A 23,278-nucleotide genomic window follows, 5' to 3' on the forward strand; every position below is an offset into this window, starting at 1 on the left:
TCCTCACTCTCACAAATACAGCTGTTATCTTAGACCAAAATACTTAACAGAGATTGAGATAACTCTACTCTTATCCTTTAAGGTGGTCCAGGTTATATTGGGGAACACTGCACAGTCAGTATGAGAATAGTTTGTATTACAAATTGCTCAAATTCATCATGTTCATCTATAAATGGAGTATGTTTGTTTCATTTTTTTTTCTTAAATGTTTGCTTTCTGTTTCTTCAAGTTTTTTTACAAATTTAATGCAATAATTTCATATTTTTTTCAATAATTCATAGGAATAAATACAACAGTTCACAAGAAAGTCAGTGGTATGGTAGGGTTCATTACTCTCCCAGATATAGGATCCCTACCTCGCATACCTTGCTCCAGAGGGTTTTCTGTGGCTCTTACAAATAGCTGGAGGAAAGCAATCTAATGGCACTTGTTTGTGCATACCAAAGAGAGGTACCATGGGATGCTTGAAGCTGAGCAGAATTGGCCAGACATCTTGAAATTGGCTGAAACTGGGGAATATTGCTGGAGGAAAACCCTCAGTTTGTCAGCAAGTGTAAGGCATTAAGAAGGAGCATATAGTCACTTGCTTTCAGCTTACCTTTGTGTAAAAGAATCTGCAGGATGCTAACAACTGGGGTTTCCTTAATGTGCATTTATCCCTAAAAATGAGGCACCTCTTCAGAGTTACTTCCAGACCAGGAACTGATGAACTTAACACTGTTCTATAGCAATGAGGTTTAGGTACAGTCAGTAAAAGAATAATTGGCTTGCTGCATCCAGAAATGTTTTATGATGTTTGAAGTGGATTTAAATTCCTTTTATATTTCCTGAAGAATTTACATTTGACTTCTTGCTGAGTTGATTTCCTTGTATTTTATGTCAAGTTCCAGGTTAAACTAGCATTTACTGGGACTTCAAATTGAATAGTGTTTAAACAGTAAGAGGGCTTTTGTTCGTATAGCAGTTTTAAAGTCAGAAATGGCATCTTGATGCTATATAGTACTTAAACCTTTATTTTCAGTGTTGAAAAATATACCTTAGCAGAAGCAAAACTAAACGTAATGGTGTTAAGAGTTTCTTTTTCTTGATCATTAGTAGGAAATTTTTTTGAAAAAAAAAGTTCCACTGTTAGAATTTAAATAGGTAAAGTGTTGTCAGTCATCCTGTTTCAGTGTATACGTTTTCCATGTGCCAGGATGCAACAAAAAACCCACCTTTTGCATCAACATAGATGCAAAACATTGATGCAATGCATCAAAAATGCTAGTTTGTATTTTAATGAGAAGATGCTTTTCACTGTACCTTTTGGTATTTTTGGAGAAGTTATTACATTTGATCTATTCTGAAGTTGTTAATTTTTTTTTTTAAATAAAAAGTTACAGGTTTCATAATGTCTTTTTCCTGTTATAACCTCCTGGGTCACATATTGGTTTAATGAATTTTCTTAATGGTTAAGCTCTTATTAAATGTTCTGAAGAAGATGCCAGACATTGGGCTGCAGCCATTAGCCAGCAGCTTAATCTAAAGAGAGCTTGCATTCATTATCCTGAAAATTAAGCACTAGCAGTGAAAGTGCTGCTGTTAATTGCTGGTGCAGGAAAAAATGTTACCTGTTGTAAATATATTTGAGTATGGTGAGTGTCCTGACACCTGCCTGCCTACAGTCTTTGTCTTTGCTGCCAGCTCAGCCCTGCATGGTTGCTGATTTCAGGCAGTGTTGAGGCACAACAGCAGTTCCAGCATGAGCAGCAGATCAGCACTCTCCCTGGGCAGGACAGGTATTTATTTGGATGTTGCAGCAAAGAGAGAGATCTTTGAAGGACTGATGACATCAAGGAAAAAAAAAAAAAAGCAGCTGGTATTTTTCCACCAGTTCAGATACATGTGTTTTTCTCCTTGTTTTGGTGCTGGGATAGGTCTGATTTGTTCTCTGCCCAAAGCAGAGATGCTAAAGAGATGCTATATTGCATCCCACCCTGATGGGGAAAGTAGAGTTTTCCTGAATTTTAGGTGTATGGGCACTCCAGGTGTTGTTAGGGAGAACCAGGCACTCTTGCGTGCCAGATGCACCCCAGATGAGAGGAAAAATCGGAGGATGCTTGATTTGTTTTTAGTGATCAGAGAACCTCTCCTACTAAGACAGCTTGAGAGAGTTAGGACTGGTCAGCCTGGAGAAGGCTCCAGGGAGACCTTAGAGCACTTTCCAGAATACAATAAACTCTGTGGGACTTTTTGCAGGGAATGTAACGATAGGATGAGGAGTGATGGCTTTCAATTGGAAGAGGGGAGATTTTAGACATCAGGAAGAAATTCTTCAGTAGGAAGAGGGTGAGATAGTGAGATCAGGCAGCCCAGGGAGGCTGTGGCTGGCCCCGTGCCTGGATGTGTTCAGGCCGGCTCGGAGCAACCTGGTGCGAAGGTGTCAGTGCCCGTGCCGGGGGGGTCTTTAAGGTGATCTTTAAGGTCCCGCCCAACCGACCCATCTGTACTGGCGCTTCCGCTCTCCGGTGCCCCGCCAGCGGGAGATTGCGCATGCGCAGTTGGTGCTCTGTCAAGGCTGGCGCCTGCGCCTTTGCTGCCGGCGGCGGGGCTGCCCCGCGCATGCGCAGCGGGCGCGAAGCCGGAGCGGCGGCGGCAGCGGGAGGGCGGCGGCGGAGGAGGAGGAGGTGGAGGCGTAGAAGTGGCGCGCGCGGTAACTGGCGTCGCCCGAGGGCGGCTGTGTCGTGATGCCGGCGGGGAACGCGGCGGCTTGTTCCCCGTCACCCGGTCCCTCAGGTCCGGGTTCGTGGAGCCGCTCCTTGGACCGTGCCTTAGAAGAAGCGGCGGCCAGCGGTACCCTCAGTTTGAGCGGCAGGAAGCTCCGTGATTATCCGCGGGCCAGCGCCGCCAACCACGACCTCAGCGACACCACCCAAGCCGGTGAGGGACATGGGGGTGGGAAGGAAAACGCCTTGCTTCGCCCTCGGAAACGCCTCTGGGGCTGGGGGTTGCCGGTGTGGCGGGGCCAGGCGGCTCACTCCCCTTGAGGGGTACTTGGGGAGGGGGCTGTGCTCCAACACCCCCCTGATGGGGCACTCGGGAGTGGGGGGTGGTAGAGGAGAGCAAGCCCCCCGCTAAGCGAGGCGGAGGTGATCACTGTGCTGTCTCTACAGTAAATTGAAGCTGGATGCACGACGCGGAGAAACTTCCTCAGTGGATGTTTGAGGGGGTTCTCCCTCCCCCTTTCTCTTGAAGAGTGTTTGTGTGGGTGTAGAGGGGGGTTTCCCGCACACACACACATCGCAGGCGATGCTTTGGAGTGTTCCTCCACTTGGGCCGCTTCTCCTTCACGCTTTCGCCTCCCTCCCTTCTCTCTCCGCCCTTCCTCTCCAAGGCTGAGGCGCAGGATGGAGGACCCTCTGCGGGGTTCTCCTCCTTCCTCTGTCCGTCGTGGGTCCGGCCCTCTCGCTTTCTTAGGATTTTTAGTTTTTTTTCCTTCGTCGACTCCAGTGTAGAGGTGCTCCCTTGTGAGAGGCTGTTCTATAAAGTTCTGCGGGTTTTCTCAGTACTGGTGTGGTTTTAGCCAGGCATGTTTCTCGTCCTGATGTATGTATGTGTGTGTGTGTCTGCACACATGTAAACACATCCTCGCCATCTCTCATTTTTTGTGCTGTTGACAGCGGAAACCAATTTTCCAAGAAGGGCTGTCAGGTGTGCATGCGCTAAGAAGAACTGTTTCTTGTCCTATTGTGCTTTTATTGTTGCTATTTCTGACAGCCATAAGTAAGAAACGGGAGGTGCTGGCAACAAAGTCATGTCCCTTTTTTTTCCTCCTGTGTTATAGCTAAAAATATTAAGGGTTTTGAAGAAATACATTACAGTGAGCAATAGGGCTGCTTTTTTCCCCTCTGCTCCTCAAATATGTTCATAGGAGTAGGCAAACAATGTACACTTTCCTTGTAGATACCTTGATCATAAACAAAAACATGTGCAGAGTATGTTTACATATTGGTGCATTGAACAGAGCTGAGACTTAGGAAATGAGAGTTTGTGCAGGATGTAGATGTTTTTGTAATGCATTATATAGAGCAAATTTAGTATCTGTTTATTTGGATTGTCCGATTGTGTAAGTGGAGTAAAAGTAGTTTTAGAAGGTGTCAGCATGCCATTTTTCTGCTGCTTTCATTACTTCCTATGTAGTCACTTATATTTTCTAGTGTTTTGAGTTGTGGCTTGGAGATAAACTCCAAACATCACTTTTTGAAAGTTATCATGTTTCTTTGCAAGTTTGTTGATACACTGTCAATTAAATAATTCAAAATGGAGCATCCTTTAAAATTGCCTGACTTCATACTGTTGCATACTATTTATGTAAAAATTAATCACAAAAAAAAAACCAAACCTGAAAGTAACCACACAAGCATATCTTAAGAAAACTACTGTTCCTGTGACTTGAACACATGTAAATAGAAAATGCTTCTTGTTAGGGTATATGTTTTTTTTGTTGCTCAAAGAGATGTCTACAAATGCATTCACACAATGAATGTTTAGTGACCTAATCTGTAAGCAAATGCAGCATGCACATTTGTGACCCATTTGTTGGACTTTTTGTTTATAATGCTATTCATTTACTGTACTCTTAAACAATTTGTGGGAATTCTTGTTTCCACCAAGGTTCCCATCTATTGTGATGAATATTTGCATTGTAGCTGTTCAAGAAGCATTAAATGCTAATAAGTGGCAGTGCATACCATACACTTTTGTGCATTTATCATCACAATGAACCTTAGAAAAAAGCTAGAACTGTTCTTAAGTTGTAAGAAGCAAAGCTTATTGGGGAGACATTCTGTTTAAATTCTCTGTTTTGAAGGCTTCTATGGATAACTTCATCTATTTTAGTGTGATCTGTTCTATGACTTTTTTTGGTTTGGATAAGTCTACGCAGTGGAGAAAAATCCATGTGAGCGTTTCTGACACCCAGTTTTCAGTTTAGTGTTCAGCTAGAAATTTAATCCACTTCTTGGTGCACGTCAGTTTCTCTCTTGTGTAACTTCCAATTTTTTTGTATGGAAGTAACCACAAATAACACGGTATAGTGTATACTCTGTGTTAGGTGCTAAATGCTTAAAATAATAAACAGTTTAAATAATCTCCTAGACTGTAGACCCTGAGTGCCTTCCTGCACGCTGTGCTGCAGAGACTCAGAAAATGTCAGGTGGGGGCATGTGTGTGTGGAGTTTGATAAAAATCATTGGAAAACTCCCAGACAATAAAACTGAAGACAAAGCATTGCATATGTAAATCTTTCTCCTTTTGATGTGCCAGAATAGACACCTCACTTGTGTGGGTTAAGTTCTACTGCTATAGCTCATTCCTGTTCTTGTAGTAATGAAAGTAATTGCATGCCACTCTAACTGCACTGATGCTAAAGAGGTGGGTATGAATCACATCCCTCATCGATGCAACTGCACTGGGAGAAAACCAGATTCTAGCATAGCCCAAAGCCTTAACAGAATCACTGGCTTTGCCTGGCAGCTGTTGTTAACACAGATGTACCAGCAAAGCATGTCAGTGGGAACAAGGCATTGCAGATCAGATGTTAGATTAAGTTTAGTTGGGTGTTTTGTGCAGATTTTGAGGTTGATGATGGGTGAGGGGAGAATCTCTTTAAGTAGATGACAGCCATAAAGTACATTTTCAAGCATTAAATCAATGGCAAGATCACATTTCTTTGGATCATTAATGGGTTCAGAGTTGACAGTAATACTTACCCTGCTGCTTAAGCTCTAATAACTTCCAGGTAACATTCTTACTGCTCCCTATTCCATCAGCAGAGCTGAATTCCTGCCAGGTCTAACTTAACTTGGGAAAAATGTGTGATAGACAGATCACAGAATCAATGAATATCTCAAGTTGTAAGAGACCTATAAAGATCTTCAAGTCCAACTCCCTGCCCCTTGCAGGACTGCCTAAAACTAAACCACATGACCAGATCAGGTTTGCTGCATTTTTGTTCTGGAAGTTAATACAATGTCTCTGTTAAGCATCAGTAGGAAAAATTAAGTTCCTCACTAGCAATTTGCTGCAGTCACTAAGCTTCTCCATGGAAAGTGAATTCTCTGGTCATGTCAGAGCCTCAGCTGCTTCTGGGCATTGCTGTCTTCCAGATGGTGAGAGCCCACGAAAGGCTTTTTAAACCAAGATCGGTGCTCAGGGTTGTTCTCAGAACTGAGTAAATTACTTCAGTAGACATTCAAGTAATAGTTTCTGGCTGCTTTGTACTTTGTAAATAAGATCACACAATGTAAAATCAAATTGAAGATGGGATGGCCTGTGCTCGACAGCTGTGGAATGGAGTAGTGGGAAGGTAGCTCCCCACAGTGTGTGATGCAGTAGTCCATCTAGTGGTCTTGTACGTGTGGGATGGGTCATGTACAAGAAATGCAGTCTAATAATAACTTAGATACTGAAAGAGGGGAAACCAGCTGTTCTTTATGCTCATCCCTTACAACTTAATTGGAATTTTAGGGAGTGAGTCAAGCTTACAGAGCTCATTGATGATGAAGAATGAGCAAGCTTCTTCATTAACAAGGCAAGGATGTGCTTCTCTTTTTCATTCACACTCTATAATTTAACTTGCATTACCTATCACTGTGTTATCTGCTGAATTACAACACATGTGTTCATTCCCATCTTGTTCTCGACAAGGGAATAAGAAATGGGATGTAAACCATCTGAAATAAATATGAAAGGAAGCAGTTGCATTTTGCTAACGTTAATGTAGAATCTGATGTCATTATTTGACAGACTTCCCAGTGGCCTAAAGCATACACTGAGCAGAAAAGGAATTTGTCAAACCCTCCATGACAGCCATAATTACTTAAACTACTCACTGTCTCCATTTTTAAAGGAGAATATGGGATTATGTAGGTTTATGCAATAAAAGAAATGGCTGTTTTATGGAGATCAACTGGTAAGATAATTACATGTAGAGTACTACATGTTGTTTCTGGAATATATTAATAGTGAAAAAGGATAGCACGCCTCTGAAAAAGAAAAAGTTTTCTTCTATTGCCTTTTAAATTACTTTGCCAATTAAGGTATCTCTGTAGTTTTGTTCTTAGCATCTCTCCATAGAAACAGTAAAATCTGACCGTAGGTTAAATAAAATTTCTATACACTACATGCCTGCTTTCATTTAGAAGGACTGCAATGACTCTATGAGTGTTCTGCAGCAAGAGGTCTCACTGGTATTTTTCTTTTGTGCCAGAAATTTAGTGGAAATTACCTGATGAAACGTAAAATACTTCAAGGAGTACAGTATGGCTCATAGAACAGTGGCTGTATTTCCCAAACATTTGTTCTTAAAGTCATAACAGCAGAACCCAGACTATTCTAAAATTAAATAATTGTTTGAAAAAAAGAAACATTTGTCTTACTGTATCTTTTAATGTCATTTTATTATTTAAGATAACTTGGTAGGAAATGGGACTGGTCAAGTCGCAAACTGTTTGTTGTAAGAGTTTACAGTGTTGGTACTTAGATTATCTCAAGTTTTGGTATTAAAAATCAAAAGCTAACATTTGATTAGGGTAGCTCAGTTTTGTGATGAGATTTGTGTGCTTGCCTCTAGCCTTATCAAAAGCCAGACAGAAATACACTGTCCAGAGGTTTTAGTAGCTGTACAGTGGTGGAGTGAGAATGACAATTCTTAGCCAAATATTAGATGATAATACAGCTTGTTCTCTTCAGCTCCATTTTTGGGTCTTACCTCCTACTTGTGTCAGTCTCTATCATTTGACTATTGCTTCCACTTGTTTTCTTTCTTGTTATTTTTCTCTTCCTAGAAAGTCTGGATCTCACGTGTGTTCTGTCCATGTATATTGGTGATTCTTATTATCTGATAGTGGTGCTTTGATAAGTTGATAAGCTGAGGTTAGCTCTCTTGCTTTTGTTGTTACCCTCAAAATGTGGAGAGTAGTTGACTTTCATAGTTTCCAGTTTGTTTCTGTTGAATAGTTTGTGTTGGGTCTTGATGGAGGCCTCCAGTAATGCTTAAAGTTTCTTGGCATGCAAGCAGTCTTTTTGCCTAATGTTTTATAGCAACTGGGAAAGGGGAGTCTGTAGCTTGTAGTTTCTAAGCCTTGTTGCAATAAAAGTAATACTTGACATTTGGAATGCCTTTGTTTAGCAAGTTGATCTTTTAAAAGAAAACAAAAAAAAGTCCTACAATCAAACTTATTACCAGTAAAATCTTCTAAGTGGTGTTCAGGATTGCATGTGTTTCTCATTACTTCCCCAGTAGTCTTCCACTTCCCTGCCTCCATCATGATCCTTTTTTTTTTTAAATGCTGTCTGCATACACAGTTACATTTTTGAAGATAGCTGTGATGATGTAAAAAGTGAAGAGGAGAGGGTCTGACAGGTGAATATATTGAGTCCTGCAGTCATGTGAAGGGCAAATTAATTTAGGAGAAAAGGAAACGTCTTTTTTTCTCATGATTCTTCCAGCTCTCTTCTCCTGTGGCTGTACCTGTGCTTGGAGGTAGCAAATTTATATTGGTTAAGTACTCCCTGAAGTCAGTCATGAATACGCAGCCTAACGTGATCCAAATTATATCCTGATGCCAAAAGGGGAAGTTCTGTCTTCATCTCCTGCTGGGCAGTCAGCACCAGCAACCATACTGTCTTCCAGCAAAGCTGTTGCAGACTGGATCTGGCTGCAAACTCAGCCAGTGAGTACTTACCTGTTGAATGAAGTCCTTGGACAGCTCGCTGGGGTTTCATCTGTGCGTGAGTGCCAGCAAACAGAAAGGGTGGAAAGACTCCGAGGGATGATGAGAATGAGAGGGCCTGTTTTAGCAGATATATAAGCTTAAATTGATGCAGATCAATTGTGAAATCACACTTAACTCTATTTTGTAACCTTTCACAGCTGACTTGTACATTTGCTAATTTTTTTATTTTTTTTTTTTATTATTTTTTTTTGTAAAATGGTGTGCTAGCTTTGAGTCAGTGGGCCTAGGAATTCTTTGTTTGAAGCATGGCTTGTGGAGGTGAACTGCATTCAGTGAAACTTCACTGCCGACAGATTTGGATCTCATGCTTTCATTTGGCAAAATACATTATTTTATGAAAGTAATTTTAAACTGATGGTTTAGGTTTAGCATTAGACTGCAGTAGATATAATTAGTTTTTTCAGTGGAAGAATCAGCAGTAAAGAATTAGTTACAACTAACACAGCAAATTATATAGCATGTGTTAAAAATAAAATTATATGGTAGCTAATGAAAAGGCTGTAACTCAATTCAAGGGTTCTTCTGTCTTTAACAGCTAATCAGGCTTGAATCCCCTGGTTTCTGATGTTGGCCAAACAGCTTGAATAAATTGCAGTTGTGTATTTAGCTGAAGTCATGGGCCATGCAATGTGATTTCTTCTTTATCTGCTATGTCTCCCTCTCCAAAGTGAAGGGGTGAAAACCCACTCATGTTAAAAGTATCTTGGTGGTTAGACTTGATCAGTGGGTTAGAGTTAAAACATCACTTTAGTTCTCTGAATCAGAGATACCTAGAGAAGAGGCAAAGGGTAATGCATTTAGGTTTTTTTTTTTATGGGATCGTTTTGCATAAGTTATATTTCTGTACATATATGCAGGGAGAGGGCTTTATTACTGGGACAGAGCACTGTCTCAATAGTCTTTTACTTCAGCCTCATTTTCAGTTCCACACTACAAGCCATTGTTTTTACTGCCAGAGCCTAGAAGCGAGGACAATCTTTATTTTTTTCTAGCTGGTAATATTACTCATTTGCAAATTAAAGTCTTTACATCATAGTCTTTCCTAAATGTATGGTTTAAAAAATGACTAAAAAATCCCACTTGCTATGCAGCCCAGGTTTTGTCAGGTGCTACATGTAGTTTTTAACCATAGTCTGCTCTGTGCAGAGGACAGTAGGATTAACAAGCATCTATTCATTTTTTTGCCCCATTGTTCAGTGACCCATGTGAATTTTAGTTTGTTTATTCTGTTTGTTGAAAGTTAACTCTGAATACAGAAACGTGTTCTTGTTGCCTTGGGTTTTTGGGTAGTGCTCCCTACTACCAGAAAGATTTCAAATACTATTTTTATGTATCTCTGAAGTGGGGCAAGGTAATGTTACTGCATTTTACATATATGAAGCTTGGAACTGTAGAAGATTTTAAAGCATTTGCTGATTTGGGGTACCAAATTCAAACTTCCTTTAGGTAACCCAACTTTTACAAGTTAATTTATTTTTCAAAATACAGTTCTTACTAACTTCAGATGCCTTTGTGGCTCCTTAGGAGCACTGGAAATAAAGGTCAAATCTTAAAAAAAAAAAAAAGAAAAAAAAAGAAAAAAAAAAAAAAAAGAAAAATGTGGTTAATTACTAACTCTGACAGAATGAGTTTAGATGGTTTGCTTAGTATTATGAAAGAAATATATAGCACTGACAGGATACAATCCACTTTTCCAAAGCAGCATTCACCAGCTTTCAGGTTAGCCATCCCTTTTTCTTGATGCAATTCCCTACTTTGTTCCCTAATGTTTTTTCAATATCATTCTCTTGCATAATACAGTTACTGTGATCAGTTCTGATTCTACAATAACTTCATCTTGTTGGAAGAAATCTACTTGAACAGGAAAATCTTGTAGAGGTACCAAAAGGCTGTGGTTGTTAATTACAGACCCATGTACAGTAGATAGACACAGGAAATGAGCAATCAAAGTTCTGTGGATATCTTTGATTCTAGACCATACCATCTGTGTGCTTGCTTTTGCAGTCTCACATGAGTTTTAACTGAGTTTTCTGTTTACAAAATGTCAGTGCCCTTTTCATGTTACTTTTCTAATGCTGAATTCTAAATTGACAATTCTAATTGGAGATTCAAGCTGAATTTTTAAGTTCAGTCATGTGGAATCATGCTGGCATCCATATGACTTGTTTACACCTGTTGAGTCTTTCTAACCTGAGCCAAGAAGACAGCATTAGGTTGTCATTCCCTGGAACCTGTTTGCAGAAAGAGATGCTCTGCTCTCTGAGTTATTGTAGATGTTTGAGGAGTGATGGGGTGTGAAGGTCATGGGTTCTGCACTTGATGCTGGAAGGGATTGTGCTTTATCAGGCTGGGGTTCCTCTGGGCATTCACACCATATGTCCTGTCCACAGGAATATGTTATCTCAGTTCTGTCTCTTCTGCTCTCCAATTTTTTTTTCATCTCATCTTCCATGTCTTAACCTTTTCTTCATGTCAGTCTTGCCCTGTCTTACATGCCTCTCTCACTGCCAACTCCAGTCTTCTTACCCAGATTGTTAGCAAGATAAAAAGAAGAAAAAGCAGTATCTGAACATTTTGTAGAAAATTCCTTTTAAACCAGATGAAACGTTACTTTTTTAGCATGCTGATGAGACAAGTAGTCATTTCAACCTGCTTAATTAATTAATGCTATTATTTATAGCTGCATATATTGCCTCTTAGGTCTGTCATAACACAAGGCTGTTACTGGTCTTTGAGTTGGTCTCATACCCACTGTTCTCTGGGAGTGAGAGAGTCACTGAGCACAATTATAGTGGGACAATTAGGTACCTGTCATTACATTGACTCCAGGCTCAGCTATGGAATAAATGTTTTTTATAGAGGGCCACGACTGAATGTGGTTATAAGCCATAAAATATCTGTTACTTCCTTTATTCTTTTGGTTTGCCAAGGGCTGGGGAGATTTGTGCTTAGCAGGGTAAAAAAATTATCTTTGGAACCCATCTCTGCTAAAACAGCAAATCAATCATTTGAGCTGTAAATGGGTTGTGAAGTATTCAAGCCTTATGTACTGCACATCTCTGTTCTGCTGCTGGGCAGATCATATCCCACTGATTCAGGGATGCCTGTGTGTCAGAAGATTGTTGTAATTACCATTAAATCTTACAGTGTAAGAAGGAGAGCCTGAGAGCTTTATTGTTGGTTCCCTTCACTGGTGATTAAATCTTGTCACTCTGAACATGGTAAAGGAAATTTTCATGGAAAATACAACCACCTTGCTTCTCCTGCAACTGATACTGTTCCGTCTGCCTTGTAGCTTCTGTTCTCGAAAACACATTTTTTAAATCAGCTTTTTGAATTGAATATTCAATGTAAAAGTTCTGTTTCTTGGTATGATCAATTTAACAATTTGTTCTTGCTTTTAAGATACTTGAGCACAATTTCTATCCCCGTAGATTTAAAATTTTCTCTGAATGCACAAGAACTTGTAATTTTAAGTAAGTGGAAGACTCAGGTTTATTTGTTTAGTGCCCAAATGCACAGCAACTATTTAAGATCTTCCTGAAGTATTACATCCTTCTTTCTCTTTTTAATTAATGTGATAAAAGTTAGCAAGTGGTGTGTAGAGAGATTTGTCTTTACATGTAGAGTAAGAAGGAGGATAGTTTTCTAATTTTCAAAACATTCTTTCCTTGGTCTGTTACTGTTTACCTAAAGGTTTATTAATACTCCCAGACATGAACTTTTAAGAGTATCAATGTGCTTACTGAACCAAAACAAACCAAAAAGCAAATAAACAAAATAATAGGAAACCCCCCCAAAAAAAACCAAAACCAAAAAAACCCTGCACAAACCTTAATATGAAGGTAAAGCCACAGTTTCTCTCCAACTTGGCTTGTTATAATTTGAAGAATTAACTTTTTCACAGGGCTGTAGTTTAATGTAACAAGAATGTGAGGGGTTATGAAAACACACCTATATTGTAATTATTTGGGGAACTTTATTGTTTGTGATACGCCATGTTTTTTCAATTATGCTTTTTCCATAAAATTACATTCATCACAAGTTCAAGAATACAGATGGTTATGATTGTGTTGAGTAAATATGGAAAATTATAAATACGAATATGAAGTGTTGTACTAACTGTAGATTTGAAACACACGATTTGGCTTTTGTGGCTACAAACAGGTGTCCATAACATGTTTTCTAAAAATTCATTCTTTCAGATACTGAAAATACCTGGAGAATAGTATATTACTGGTTGCAAAGCTTGTTTTTTTCAAAAAAAGCATTTTTCTTAATGCAAAAATCTATTCCAATTCATAGAATTTCATGTAGACCAAAATATTAAAGTATCAATAAAGTAAATCTTTGATTGTGGCTATCCTTTAGATATCTATTCCTTATGAAATTAACCTGATTCACATCTTCTTCTTGAGGTTTATTTTTTTGGTTTGTTTTTTTTTTTGCATCAATCAAAACATCCAAACTGCTGTTAGGGAACAGGTAAGAGAGTGGTGTTTACTGGCATGATTGTGACAATGTTACTGCAGTGTGATTTCTGTCCAGGCACTGCAGTGCTTCTTCAGAAAGTGGTTAAGGAAGAAGTCTGTGGAAGTTTCATTTCAATGATGCAGTATCAGTTTGAGACTAGACCATTTAAGTAGCTTTTCACATTTAAATAAAACCACAATATTATTCAGTTCATATTCCTTTTTTTTTTTTTAATACATTTCTCCTCTTTGGATGTGTAAAGGAAAAAACAAAAATATGTATTTTCATCAACAGTACAGCTGTTGGCATGGTGCTGTCCGATTTGCAGTATTTAAATGGAAAAAACAGTTTAACAGTTTTAATAATCACTGTCAATATTTCTATATTGACATATAGACATATATTTTCACAAAGAAATATGATGGTTACTGTTCTTTTTATTATTTAACCCTTATTGTATCCTTCCCATATGGTGCAGTTCTTTTCAGGTTTTTTCCATGTTCAATACATAAAATTGGAAATATGAGAGTGTTTTGAAGACTTGGGGTACTCGAGTTTAATTTCATTTCAAGTTTTATTGGGCATATTTATACTGCATATAGACCAAATTTGTTTGGATTATTAGTATTCCATTTCCCTTCCAGTTGATGTGAAACTATCATACTACTTTTCATAAAACTGCATTTTATGCAGTCCAGACAGTACTCAGGAGGAGCTGGAGGTGTTAACAGCTGTAGAGCTGGTGACATCCTTTTTGATAAGCAGAAATGGTTTGTGGTTTGGAGGTCCTGATTCATGAGTCAGCCTCCCTCTGACAGGTAGCACAAGAGTTTAATACGTGTGTGAGCTTATTAAATTGTAAATGTAACTTCAATTTTGCTTCACGCCTGTAGCTTTGGTATAACTTCACTGTAATAAACTTCATTTCACTCCAGCTGCTCAAGAGGTTTCTTCACGTTACTTTCCACATGACAGCTTTTCCATGGAGCTCTTGTGACAGAAGATTCATTCCTGCTCTTCTGTTGGTGTTCAGTTTTCCAGGGAATGTCAGAATCCAGTGGCAGATTTCCAAGCTTATGGCATCTCGTTTTTGGATAGTTACCACTTTTGCAATCTTACTCTGCATCAATAAAATGCAGTGCTCTGTGTTTCTTTTATGGGGTATTTCTTGTCACAATTACAGCAGCTGGTTATTCTTTTACTGTAGTTGCAGTTTAATATAGATGGGGAAATTCTTGCTTGTAAAGAATGTTAAATATCATCAGATTAATTAAACTAAAATAGTTTTATTTTCAAATATATTTTCTTCTGAAACTTTTCAGAAGTTTCTCATTTTTGCTTTATAGTAGCCTGAACAGTTTTATTTTACTTCTATTAGAAGTATAGGTGCAGTTCTGGTCTTTCAAGAGTCCTTGGGATAGGTTTTCTTCATCATCTTGTTCTTACAGTAATGAGGTCAATGCTACTTTCAGAGCAACAGAAATACTCAGTAAAGTCATTGTGTGACTGCTTTACCATAATTTCTTCTTTTGTATAAACTTCAGATATTCTGCTTGGCTCACATTTTCCTGCCCTTTCTTTTTATTGATAACTTCCAGATTTATACTGAAGCTAAATTAATTGTTTGCTGTGCCATTCTTATAATGTCTTTTAAAATTGCTTATCAGGGTCAGTTACTTTGAGTGTATGGACTTGTACACTTTGCTGTGTGTGATTCATTGGCTTACTGGACTTTCAGGACTCTTAAGCTCTCCAATGTCTTTGCTACATCAAAGCCCTTTTTCCTATCTCCTCAGGCCTCCGTGCAGACTTCTGAAAGTTGTTAAAATTTGAGTTATTTCAATTAAGTTACTTGTTTAAAATTCAGGGACTGATTGTTGCAGAGGGTCTGTTTTCTGTGGTTTGGGGTTGGATTTGTTTGGGATTTTTTTTGTGTTGCTGAAACTGCTAGTTTACCTTCTTTTTTCACCCAAGTCAAACACTGTTGTCCTAGTGATCTTTTGGAAAGATTAATGGATTGAATAAATACTGAATGTATGTTCTAAACAATGCTTATCGTTTTTAATAGGGAAAACTAATGGATAGATGAAGAGGTTTGCACACAGCATTAAAATCTGGCAATAGTTCTAGCTCCATTTTCAAAGCTTTTTTTGTGTCTGTTGCTTTAAAATATTTTTTATTATTATTATTTTAAAGTTGGTTTGTTAGTTGTGTAGTTTTGTTTTTACCTGAAGAAGCTTTGTCTGTGAGGTGGAGGCAGCTCATTTACTGCACACTTCCCCTCAGTGCTGACTTTGTGAAGCACTCTTGTAAAATGAAACCCTGCTCTGCTGGAACATAGTCAAGTATTTCATGAGCAGTGGGCAGAAGGCAGGGGTGTCATGTTGCTGAGGAGCAGTACTGTGCTTTCATACATTTCAAGTGTCATGGTTGTGTCCATGTGTTGGCAACTGTGAAGCAGTTTCTCTGTAAATTTGAGATCTTTTCCATCTGGATTTTTTGCATGTTTGCAAGGGAGCACTGTAAAAAATAAGGTTTTGTGCTTGTGTAGAGCTCTGAAAATACGAGCAGTTAAAATGGTCATTAGGAAACAGAATAATGGAGATCTCTGGAAGTGGGATTCTTAGTGCTGTGGGCAGTCACCACACAGCTTTTCTTCTGTGGCTCAGTGTTTTTTAAGGATTCTTCTAGGGAAGCAAAAAGCTTTAGTTCTCCTTTTTCTCATGCTTCATGCAGTTTGTGCTGAGCTGGTGTAGATAGAGTTGTTGCATGCATAAAACTGATTTTTCTCAGAAGGAGCTGAAAGGGTAGAGCCAGTAAGCTAAAAACTTTGAGTGACTTCTGCAGTTGGAGTTTTATTTCCGTCACGGCCTCTTAAGAGCAAAGTTAAACCTTGGCTTAAGCATATTGCTGAACAGGGATGGGCTTGGTTTGGTGTTTGAAAATAATAGTAATAATAATAATAATAATAATAATAATAATTTCAGTTGTACTCAGATCACTTTTTGTGTGTGTGTGTTGCTGCCAGGGATCTGTAATGTTTACTTTTTTGAAAAGATCTATAAAATTCACTTTGAACATTAATTTGAGACTGTAACAATCATTCTGATAGCCTTGCTACTACTTTTTACCAACGTCAGCTTTTAAAGAAGAGAAGATGTATGAAACGGTGACCTCCAGTTCTGTAGTCCTTGATCCCTACTAATGTTTGCATGGTGTGATTTTGACTGAAGGTGACTTTTATGGTTTCCAGATTCAAAATTTATTTCATATTATGAACATGTGTTTTGGCAATTGCTGTCATTTATCTCCTCATTTGGCTGTTCTCTCTGTTTGATACGGGATATTTTCCATACATACCCTACAGTGTTGTTTTATTTCTTGACACCAAAATGGGCTGTACTGCACAGATGACTTGGTAAGACTCCAGCTCTTTTTCTAGAATTCTGGCAATAATTGTCCTATTGAAAATTGCAATGCTGCTTGTGTAAAATGTAACAGACCTTTTTTGTTAGGGATGATGTCAGCATGAGAGATGGCCTCAAGGAGTCATTAAAAGAACACAGGACTTTTGACTGTTGGGCTTTATTGACTTTTCTCCTCAATAAAATACCCGTCCTGCTGAAGATGAATTAGTGTCTGCAGTGGTATGAGATGCATTTGGTGACCTTACTGCATAGTCTGATGAGGCTGTATCTAAGTGCCATAAAAAATGGAGGCACTCTATCAAGAGCTTCAGAGAAATGCAGTAATAGCAGACATAAAATTTGTAGAAATGCTTGTCTTTCTCTGAAAGTAATTGGCCTTTTTATGTGAAATTACTCACTTAGCTCGTCAGGAGCTTTGAATTTTCAGTTCTGGTTTTAGCTGGTTTGTTTCTAATTCTCCAAGTGAGGCATTCTGAAATGTATTCACAGCTAAAATGTTTTTCTTTATGGTTTTTCCTCTATTGTTGACTTCAATACATTCTTCTACTAAAACTGCCTGATAATATATTTTGAAGTGATTGACAAAATATAAAGGGAGAATATGCAAAACTATTGTGGTACTATATAGGTAAATTGCAGCTGTTACTAATATTGTTGCTATTATATTAGATTACATTTATATGTGAAAATACTTGTAGATTAAGTATTTTATATACAGTATTAAGATGAGTTGAAGTAATGGAGTACAAAATGAACGAATTATGAAATAAATAGATGAATGGTGGAAACATTAAGTGTTTGTTGGCTGCGTTTTGCATTGCCAGGCCTCCTGACTGGCCTCTTCCTGCCTTTATTCTATGCCATGTCTCCTCCAAGTTACTATTTAGTCATTGAGCCACTGGAATTGCTGAACATACAACATTTTTCACTGATACAGGTTAAAGCCAGAGCAGAGCATTAAGCAAAGTGGCAGTAAAACACAACCTTGCTCACTGATGGTCTCTTCGAGTAGAGCTCCCATAGCTCTGAACAGATTGTTGAGGTGGTTTAGCAGATGTACTAGGAGTGCCTAAACTGGTTGTGGGAGCACCAGACTGGACAGCATAAATTTATTTAAAAGGCACTATGCTGTCTAATGGGGGTGTTCTAGCCTAGATGAGTGTTCCCTAAGAGCTCTTCTGTCAGCAGTGCCATTACTTATTGTACTCTGTCTGCCTTACATTCTCTGTTAAAGTGTGGTATTGCTGTGTACATGTTAGCTGACCCTACCTCCCCCCTCTTCCGAATAATTGAAAGCTGACTGGATTTTATACTGTAGACTGTGGTACCTAGCACAGCGTCTAATCATGAAACAGAGGAAATAGTATTTATCACTTATTTTCCTGTTCTTTCTCTGAGAAGTTTTATGTGCAGTATAGTTTACTGACAGAAGTCTTTTCTATTTTACGTAACTTTTTGTGTAGGCAGTACCTTGTGTACATGGAAAACCTGTAGTATGAAGTATGTAAATATGGAAAGCTGAGAGAAGTGGAATTGAAGAAGTAAGGGTAATGAACAGTTGCCATGTAGAACACACAGCCTTCTCTCAACCAAGTGTCTTCCTGTTCCAGCACTACCTCGGTCCCCTGTTCCAGAGGTGACAGCTTGCATTGTGTCCTGTACTGAACTGCACTTTTGAATCCAGGTTGACATGTTGTGAGGACAAGTTTTATAATATCAATAGCAAGCTTTTTAATTAAAATCTTGAAAAAGGTTATTAAGTGGCTTAACTTTTAGAATCAGCATCCCAACTCCAGCTTGCAAAAGAATGTCTTCAACTGAATGTAGTGGAGCTTGAGAAAAGTTTCAGAGAATATTTTCCCCTACTGGGGAAGAGTGTCCATGGAAAGAACGTTTGTCTTTCCTGAGTAATATGGGACAATATCACCTCAGGCCTATGAGAAGCACACAGAGTGAAAAGCTCTGATGCTCCAGGTGGGAGTGTGTCCATTTACTGGTATTCGTTTCCTATGATCCTGAATGTGAGAACAGGGAGAAGGGGATGTCTGAGTCCAAATAAAAACAGATGAAGTAGTACTGGAAGAGAGGTAAAATTTTTGTTGTCTATGCTGCAATGGAGGGCCTGAATCAAACCACCAAATCTGAACCATGTAATCATTGTAAATAACTGTGTTGCAGCAGAACATTTACAATATGAAAGTGGTCTCCTTTGTTTTAGCTGAGGTGATTGCATAATGCTAGAAGAAAATAGAGTGCTTAAGGAATGACTTTGAACTGATTCAATTCCAAGTAAAGTCTGCTTAGAAAATCCCGATTAAAGATTCCCTTCATAAAATTGTTTTCTTTCTTTCCCCTCCCCCTTTTTCTTTCTCTAAACCTTTTTGTAAAGGCAAGGCTTCAACTAGTTTGTCAATGTGCAGATAACAGCTGCTTTACAGAGGCTGTGCTGCCAGAGGAAGTCACTGCCCTGGTGCATCCGCTACAGGCACAGTTCATGTGAGTCCTCCCCACGTTAGCTTCAGGCAAAAGTTGCAAGGGGAGTTTCAACAACTTAAAAAATCATGTGAGCTAACTTGACTGGTTTTCTGCCTGGTGTGGACTGGGAAATTCTCACAGGAGCATTGCCGAATCAGTAGCTCAGAGCTAAGGGCTGGTAAGGAATATCCCATAGAGGTGATAATTTTACACCAATATAGTTGAATCCCAGAGGGTGTATCTTCAAGGCTTTCAGATATAATTTTAAACTGTCTTAGTTAAACTAATATAAATGGCTACACATACAAGTTTCATGCTGCGATTTGATTTTTTTCTTGTTTTTTTTTTCCTCTTGTTTAAAGTCAACAAGGTTTAAACCAGGTTTATCAACGCAGGGGTATATGCTGCGTTACTATCTTTTTAGGTGCAGCCCAAAATGCTGTTTTCCCTGTGTATGTTTTGCACAAAGAAACCCCAGAGGGACCTGCAGTGCAGCTGGCCAGTGAAGACTTGAACTTCCCCAATTTAACTGGACTTGGTGAGCTGAAGCTCTGCTTCATTTCCTCAGTCTTACATCTCTTGCAACAGTGCTTGTCCAACTTTCACTTAGTTTGGCTTTATGTTTTAGGGCTGGTTGAAAGAGAAGCATGATTATGCTGTTGGCTGGATGCCCAAGTTTATTGAGGAAAGGAAATTGCTGGAAGAGAGAAGATTGGGGAGGAGGCTGGGGTGTGTGTAGTGATATCTATCAGAAGTTAGAAGCAAAGCATATGTAAAAATTTCTTTAACCACAAATCCCATTGGATGGGGTTAGAATTAATCCTTGTTTTCAAATAAAGCAAATAAATAGTTCCACTTTGTGTCATCTCTGCTGTGACAGCTTGTATTCTGTAGTCTGTCCCGTTACTGACCAAGTCACAAGGCTAAACTGGTAGGTCATCTGACTTCCTTCATCTGTCTCCCTTTTAAAGCCACTGAATTCTACTCCCTGCTCATCTGAAATGTGGTTGCAGCTCATTCCAGAAGGGTTTGCTTAGCCTACACCCTGTGCCATCCTTAAAAAGTCATGGTGTGTACATATCTGTAATGAGCAAAATTTGGGAATAAATGCTTGATCACAACCCTATATTTGCTAATCTGAAGAGAACTGTGTTTTATTAGAAGTGTGTGTGTGAAGGAGCAACAAAAGTGCACTTTCATGGTTATTGTTAACCAGCTAGTCCAAATCCCAGCTACTGCCAAAAGTCATGTTTCCCTTCTTCACTATGCATGCAGCCACACATTCTCCTCCACCCTTTTACTGATGTTAGATGTTACACAACTGCAGCATGAATCAAATTATGTCTCAGGCTGTTTTGTGGCTTTGTTTTTTTGGGTTTTTTTGCAGGATTTGTTCTCAGTATTGAGACCCAACTGGCTGTGTGGCTGCATGAACAGGAGTGCTGGTGCAAGGGACAATAACATTCCCAGTAAGGAATCATTCCCTGCACTGGCTTAGAGTGGCTGACTGTGAAGCCAGGGTCTACATGGAATTAATAAGTAATATGTGACATAGCAGTTTAGTTCATTTAGGCTATTGGATTTCCTGCTTTAGAGCCAAGCAGTAGAAAATCAACTGAAGCTGACAGAATTCTGGGAGTTCTTAGTTTCTCGCAGCAGGGACTGGAGCTTGTCACTCTTGCCTCCAGTAACCACTCAAGAACAACTGTGTAACAGTGTTCTGTAGTTTCCACTGGTTTTTTGTGAGTGCTGTTTTTTTAAAAGTTAAAAAATCAGAATTATTCCTTGCAAAAGGAAAATGAAATTATTTCACAAAGGAAGTGTCGTTGTATTTCAAGTTGTTAACAGTGATTAGAATATTTATCCTGATCTTGCAGTACTCAGGCAGTCTGCTCCTGTGAGAAAATTGTGCTTTTGCTGGGAATGTGCTTTCTTGTCAGAGGACATACATTAAGTGCAGGACTGTAAAATACATGTTTGTGTTTAGTCAGTGTTTTTTATGGTGGCACCTGTGAGGTTTTCATTTATGTGTAAAAGAGAAAGCTGAACTACAGCAAATATACATTAAAATAGGAGTTGGTGCTTAGAGTCTTGTTTTCCTCTTTGATCCCAAGTATGACTGAGTTTTCTTATTTAGTATAATTAAATTTTACAGGTCTTTGTGTGTAGATTTTTCCAGTTTTAATAGAGAATGGTGAATGCAGAGACTAGACCTCAGTAAGAGAGTTATACTTGAGTCAATTCTTGTTTGTATGTGATGTCTTAATGGAGAAGAGTTGAAGGGTCAATTCACTACTACTATTAAAAAAAAAATTGTTCAAGTAACTTGCAACCCAGATGCTCTAAAACTCCCTTGTGTGACTGTTCTTAAAATACTCCTGAGTTAAAAAGCAAACAAGCTAGCCAGGGTTCATTTGGCAATCTGGGAGCTGAAGGTAAATGCTTGGGTCATAGTTCTGACTTATTAAAATTGCTTCAAGCAAGGGATTTGTGAGAATTCTTCAGAGAAGTGAGTGGTTTTCTTGTTTTTTTTTTTTTAAACTTTTGGCAAGAAGCTTTGTGTTGAATGTTCCAAAATAAAAGTGTAGCCAGAGGAAATAGCGTATGTGAAACTTTGATCCACGCATCTGAAACTTGACAATGATTTGGCAGTGATTTGAAACAGGTTTTTTAAAGGACAGTGTTAAGCAGCTTTGGCTAAAAGCAGGCTGTGAACCTTTAACACATAAGACAGGAAATCTAGAGGGGTCATTTCAGTGCAGAGTGTAATCTTTCAATTTGTTTTGCATGTTATCCAGGTTGGTGAAGTAAATTTTGGCTGTAAGCAATTTTGTGTTCCAGGTGCAAGCGCCATCAAGTTGACATTTGAAAGAAACCACTAAGCTTTGCATTGCTTCTCTGTATCTGCAGAAATCATAGCTGGTTCTTGTTGCAAAAAACACCAGGCTGGAGATGCTTGGTAACAAAATGTTCATGGAAATGGTTAAAAGTTTCATGCCTTTGCTGCTAAGTAGAAATGTGATTGTACGTATTGAGAATGGATCTGCTGAGAATTGAAATGTCATAAGCATATCAAGGATGGATTGCATGTCTGAATCCAATTTTCCTTTGTGAAATACTGGAAATGGAAACTAGAAATTGGAGGATGTAGTTCATTACAAGGCTGCAGAAAGAATGTAGGTGAAAACAGCCTTCATTATTTATGCCTGTTACTCAGGTCTCCCAGCTTGGGCAGTGGTGCTATCAAACCAGCAGAACATTACCCAGATAAAACAAAGGAGGAACAGCCTCATTTTGGTTCAAGAAATGCCACCTTCACTTCATAGGTTTACAAGAAGCGTATCTTGGATACATGGAAAGAATACTTGGGAAAAGTTCAGGTTTGACAGGACAGACAGGTAGAAGGTGAGTCAGGAGCTGACATTTCTGAGGTTTATTTTAAATTAGGGTATGACAAAATTGGTAGTGTTATATCACAGCAGGCAGGAAGAGGTGAAGTCACCCCTGTTGTGCCAGGAAATCCTCCAGGTGTGAAATGAAGTGCTGAGGATGCCAACGTTTTTCAGTGCTTAAAAAGGAAAACATTCCCAGATACTTAGTACAGAAACCATCAGTAGTATATCACAGAGGTATTCCACAGATGAGGAATCATCTTTTATGATGATTCAAGGTTTCTTGAGCAAGAAAAATCAGCACAGTAATATCAGTAGCTCATTTGCTTAGGGCTATGCTTTCATTTTATTTTTTTCCTTTTAATAGCTTTATGGGAGTGTGTCCAAAAAATCAGCAGCATCGCCAAGTGCTGCTTTTCTCAGATTTCCTTTTCAAGTTTTGAAATGTTTGGGAGGTGAAACAAATCAATTAATAAAACCAGGCTCAATATGCATTAATTTATTTGGCTAATAGAATGAATGGCCAAAAAAATGGAGTTAAGGTTTATGTAACAGTGTGGTGCTTCAAATGCATACGGAAATGTGAGTAATCATTCTAATAGGGTTGATGGTGAATGTCATAACTGAGCAATCAAATGGCAGCATCAGGTTTCTCAAAAGATATGTTTAGTGACCTTATCTGGAAGATGCCTGTAACCTAAGCAGTTGATTTCCAGGGAGCAGCCTGACTCTT

At 38.8% G+C, this 23,278-nt stretch overlaps 1 protein-coding gene across 9 annotated transcripts in view; it reads left to right on the forward strand.

Moving 5' to 3' along the window:
• The first annotated feature begins 2,683 nt into the window (after positions 1-2,683).
• The window catches only part of LRCH3 (leucine rich repeats and calponin homology domain containing 3), a 63,000-nt gene continuing 42,405 nt past the window's right edge, over positions 2,684-23,278 (forward strand). For all 9 annotated transcript variants that reach the window (XM_030455854.1, XM_030455855.1, XM_030455847.1 and 6 more), the window contains exon 1: positions 2,684-2,919. In XM_030455854.1, coding sequence (XP_030311714.1) covers positions 2,727-2,919 — 193 coding nt within the window. In that variant the 5' untranslated portion in view covers positions 2,684-2,726. The remainder of the gene's footprint in view (positions 2,920-23,278) is intronic.

Source organism: Calypte anna, chromosome 9 (assembly GCF_003957555.1).
Source record: "Calypte anna isolate BGI_N300 chromosome 9, bCalAnn1_v1.p, whole genome shotgun sequence".
Taxonomy (NCBI): Eukaryota; Metazoa; Chordata; class Aves; order Apodiformes; family Trochilidae; genus Calypte; species Calypte anna.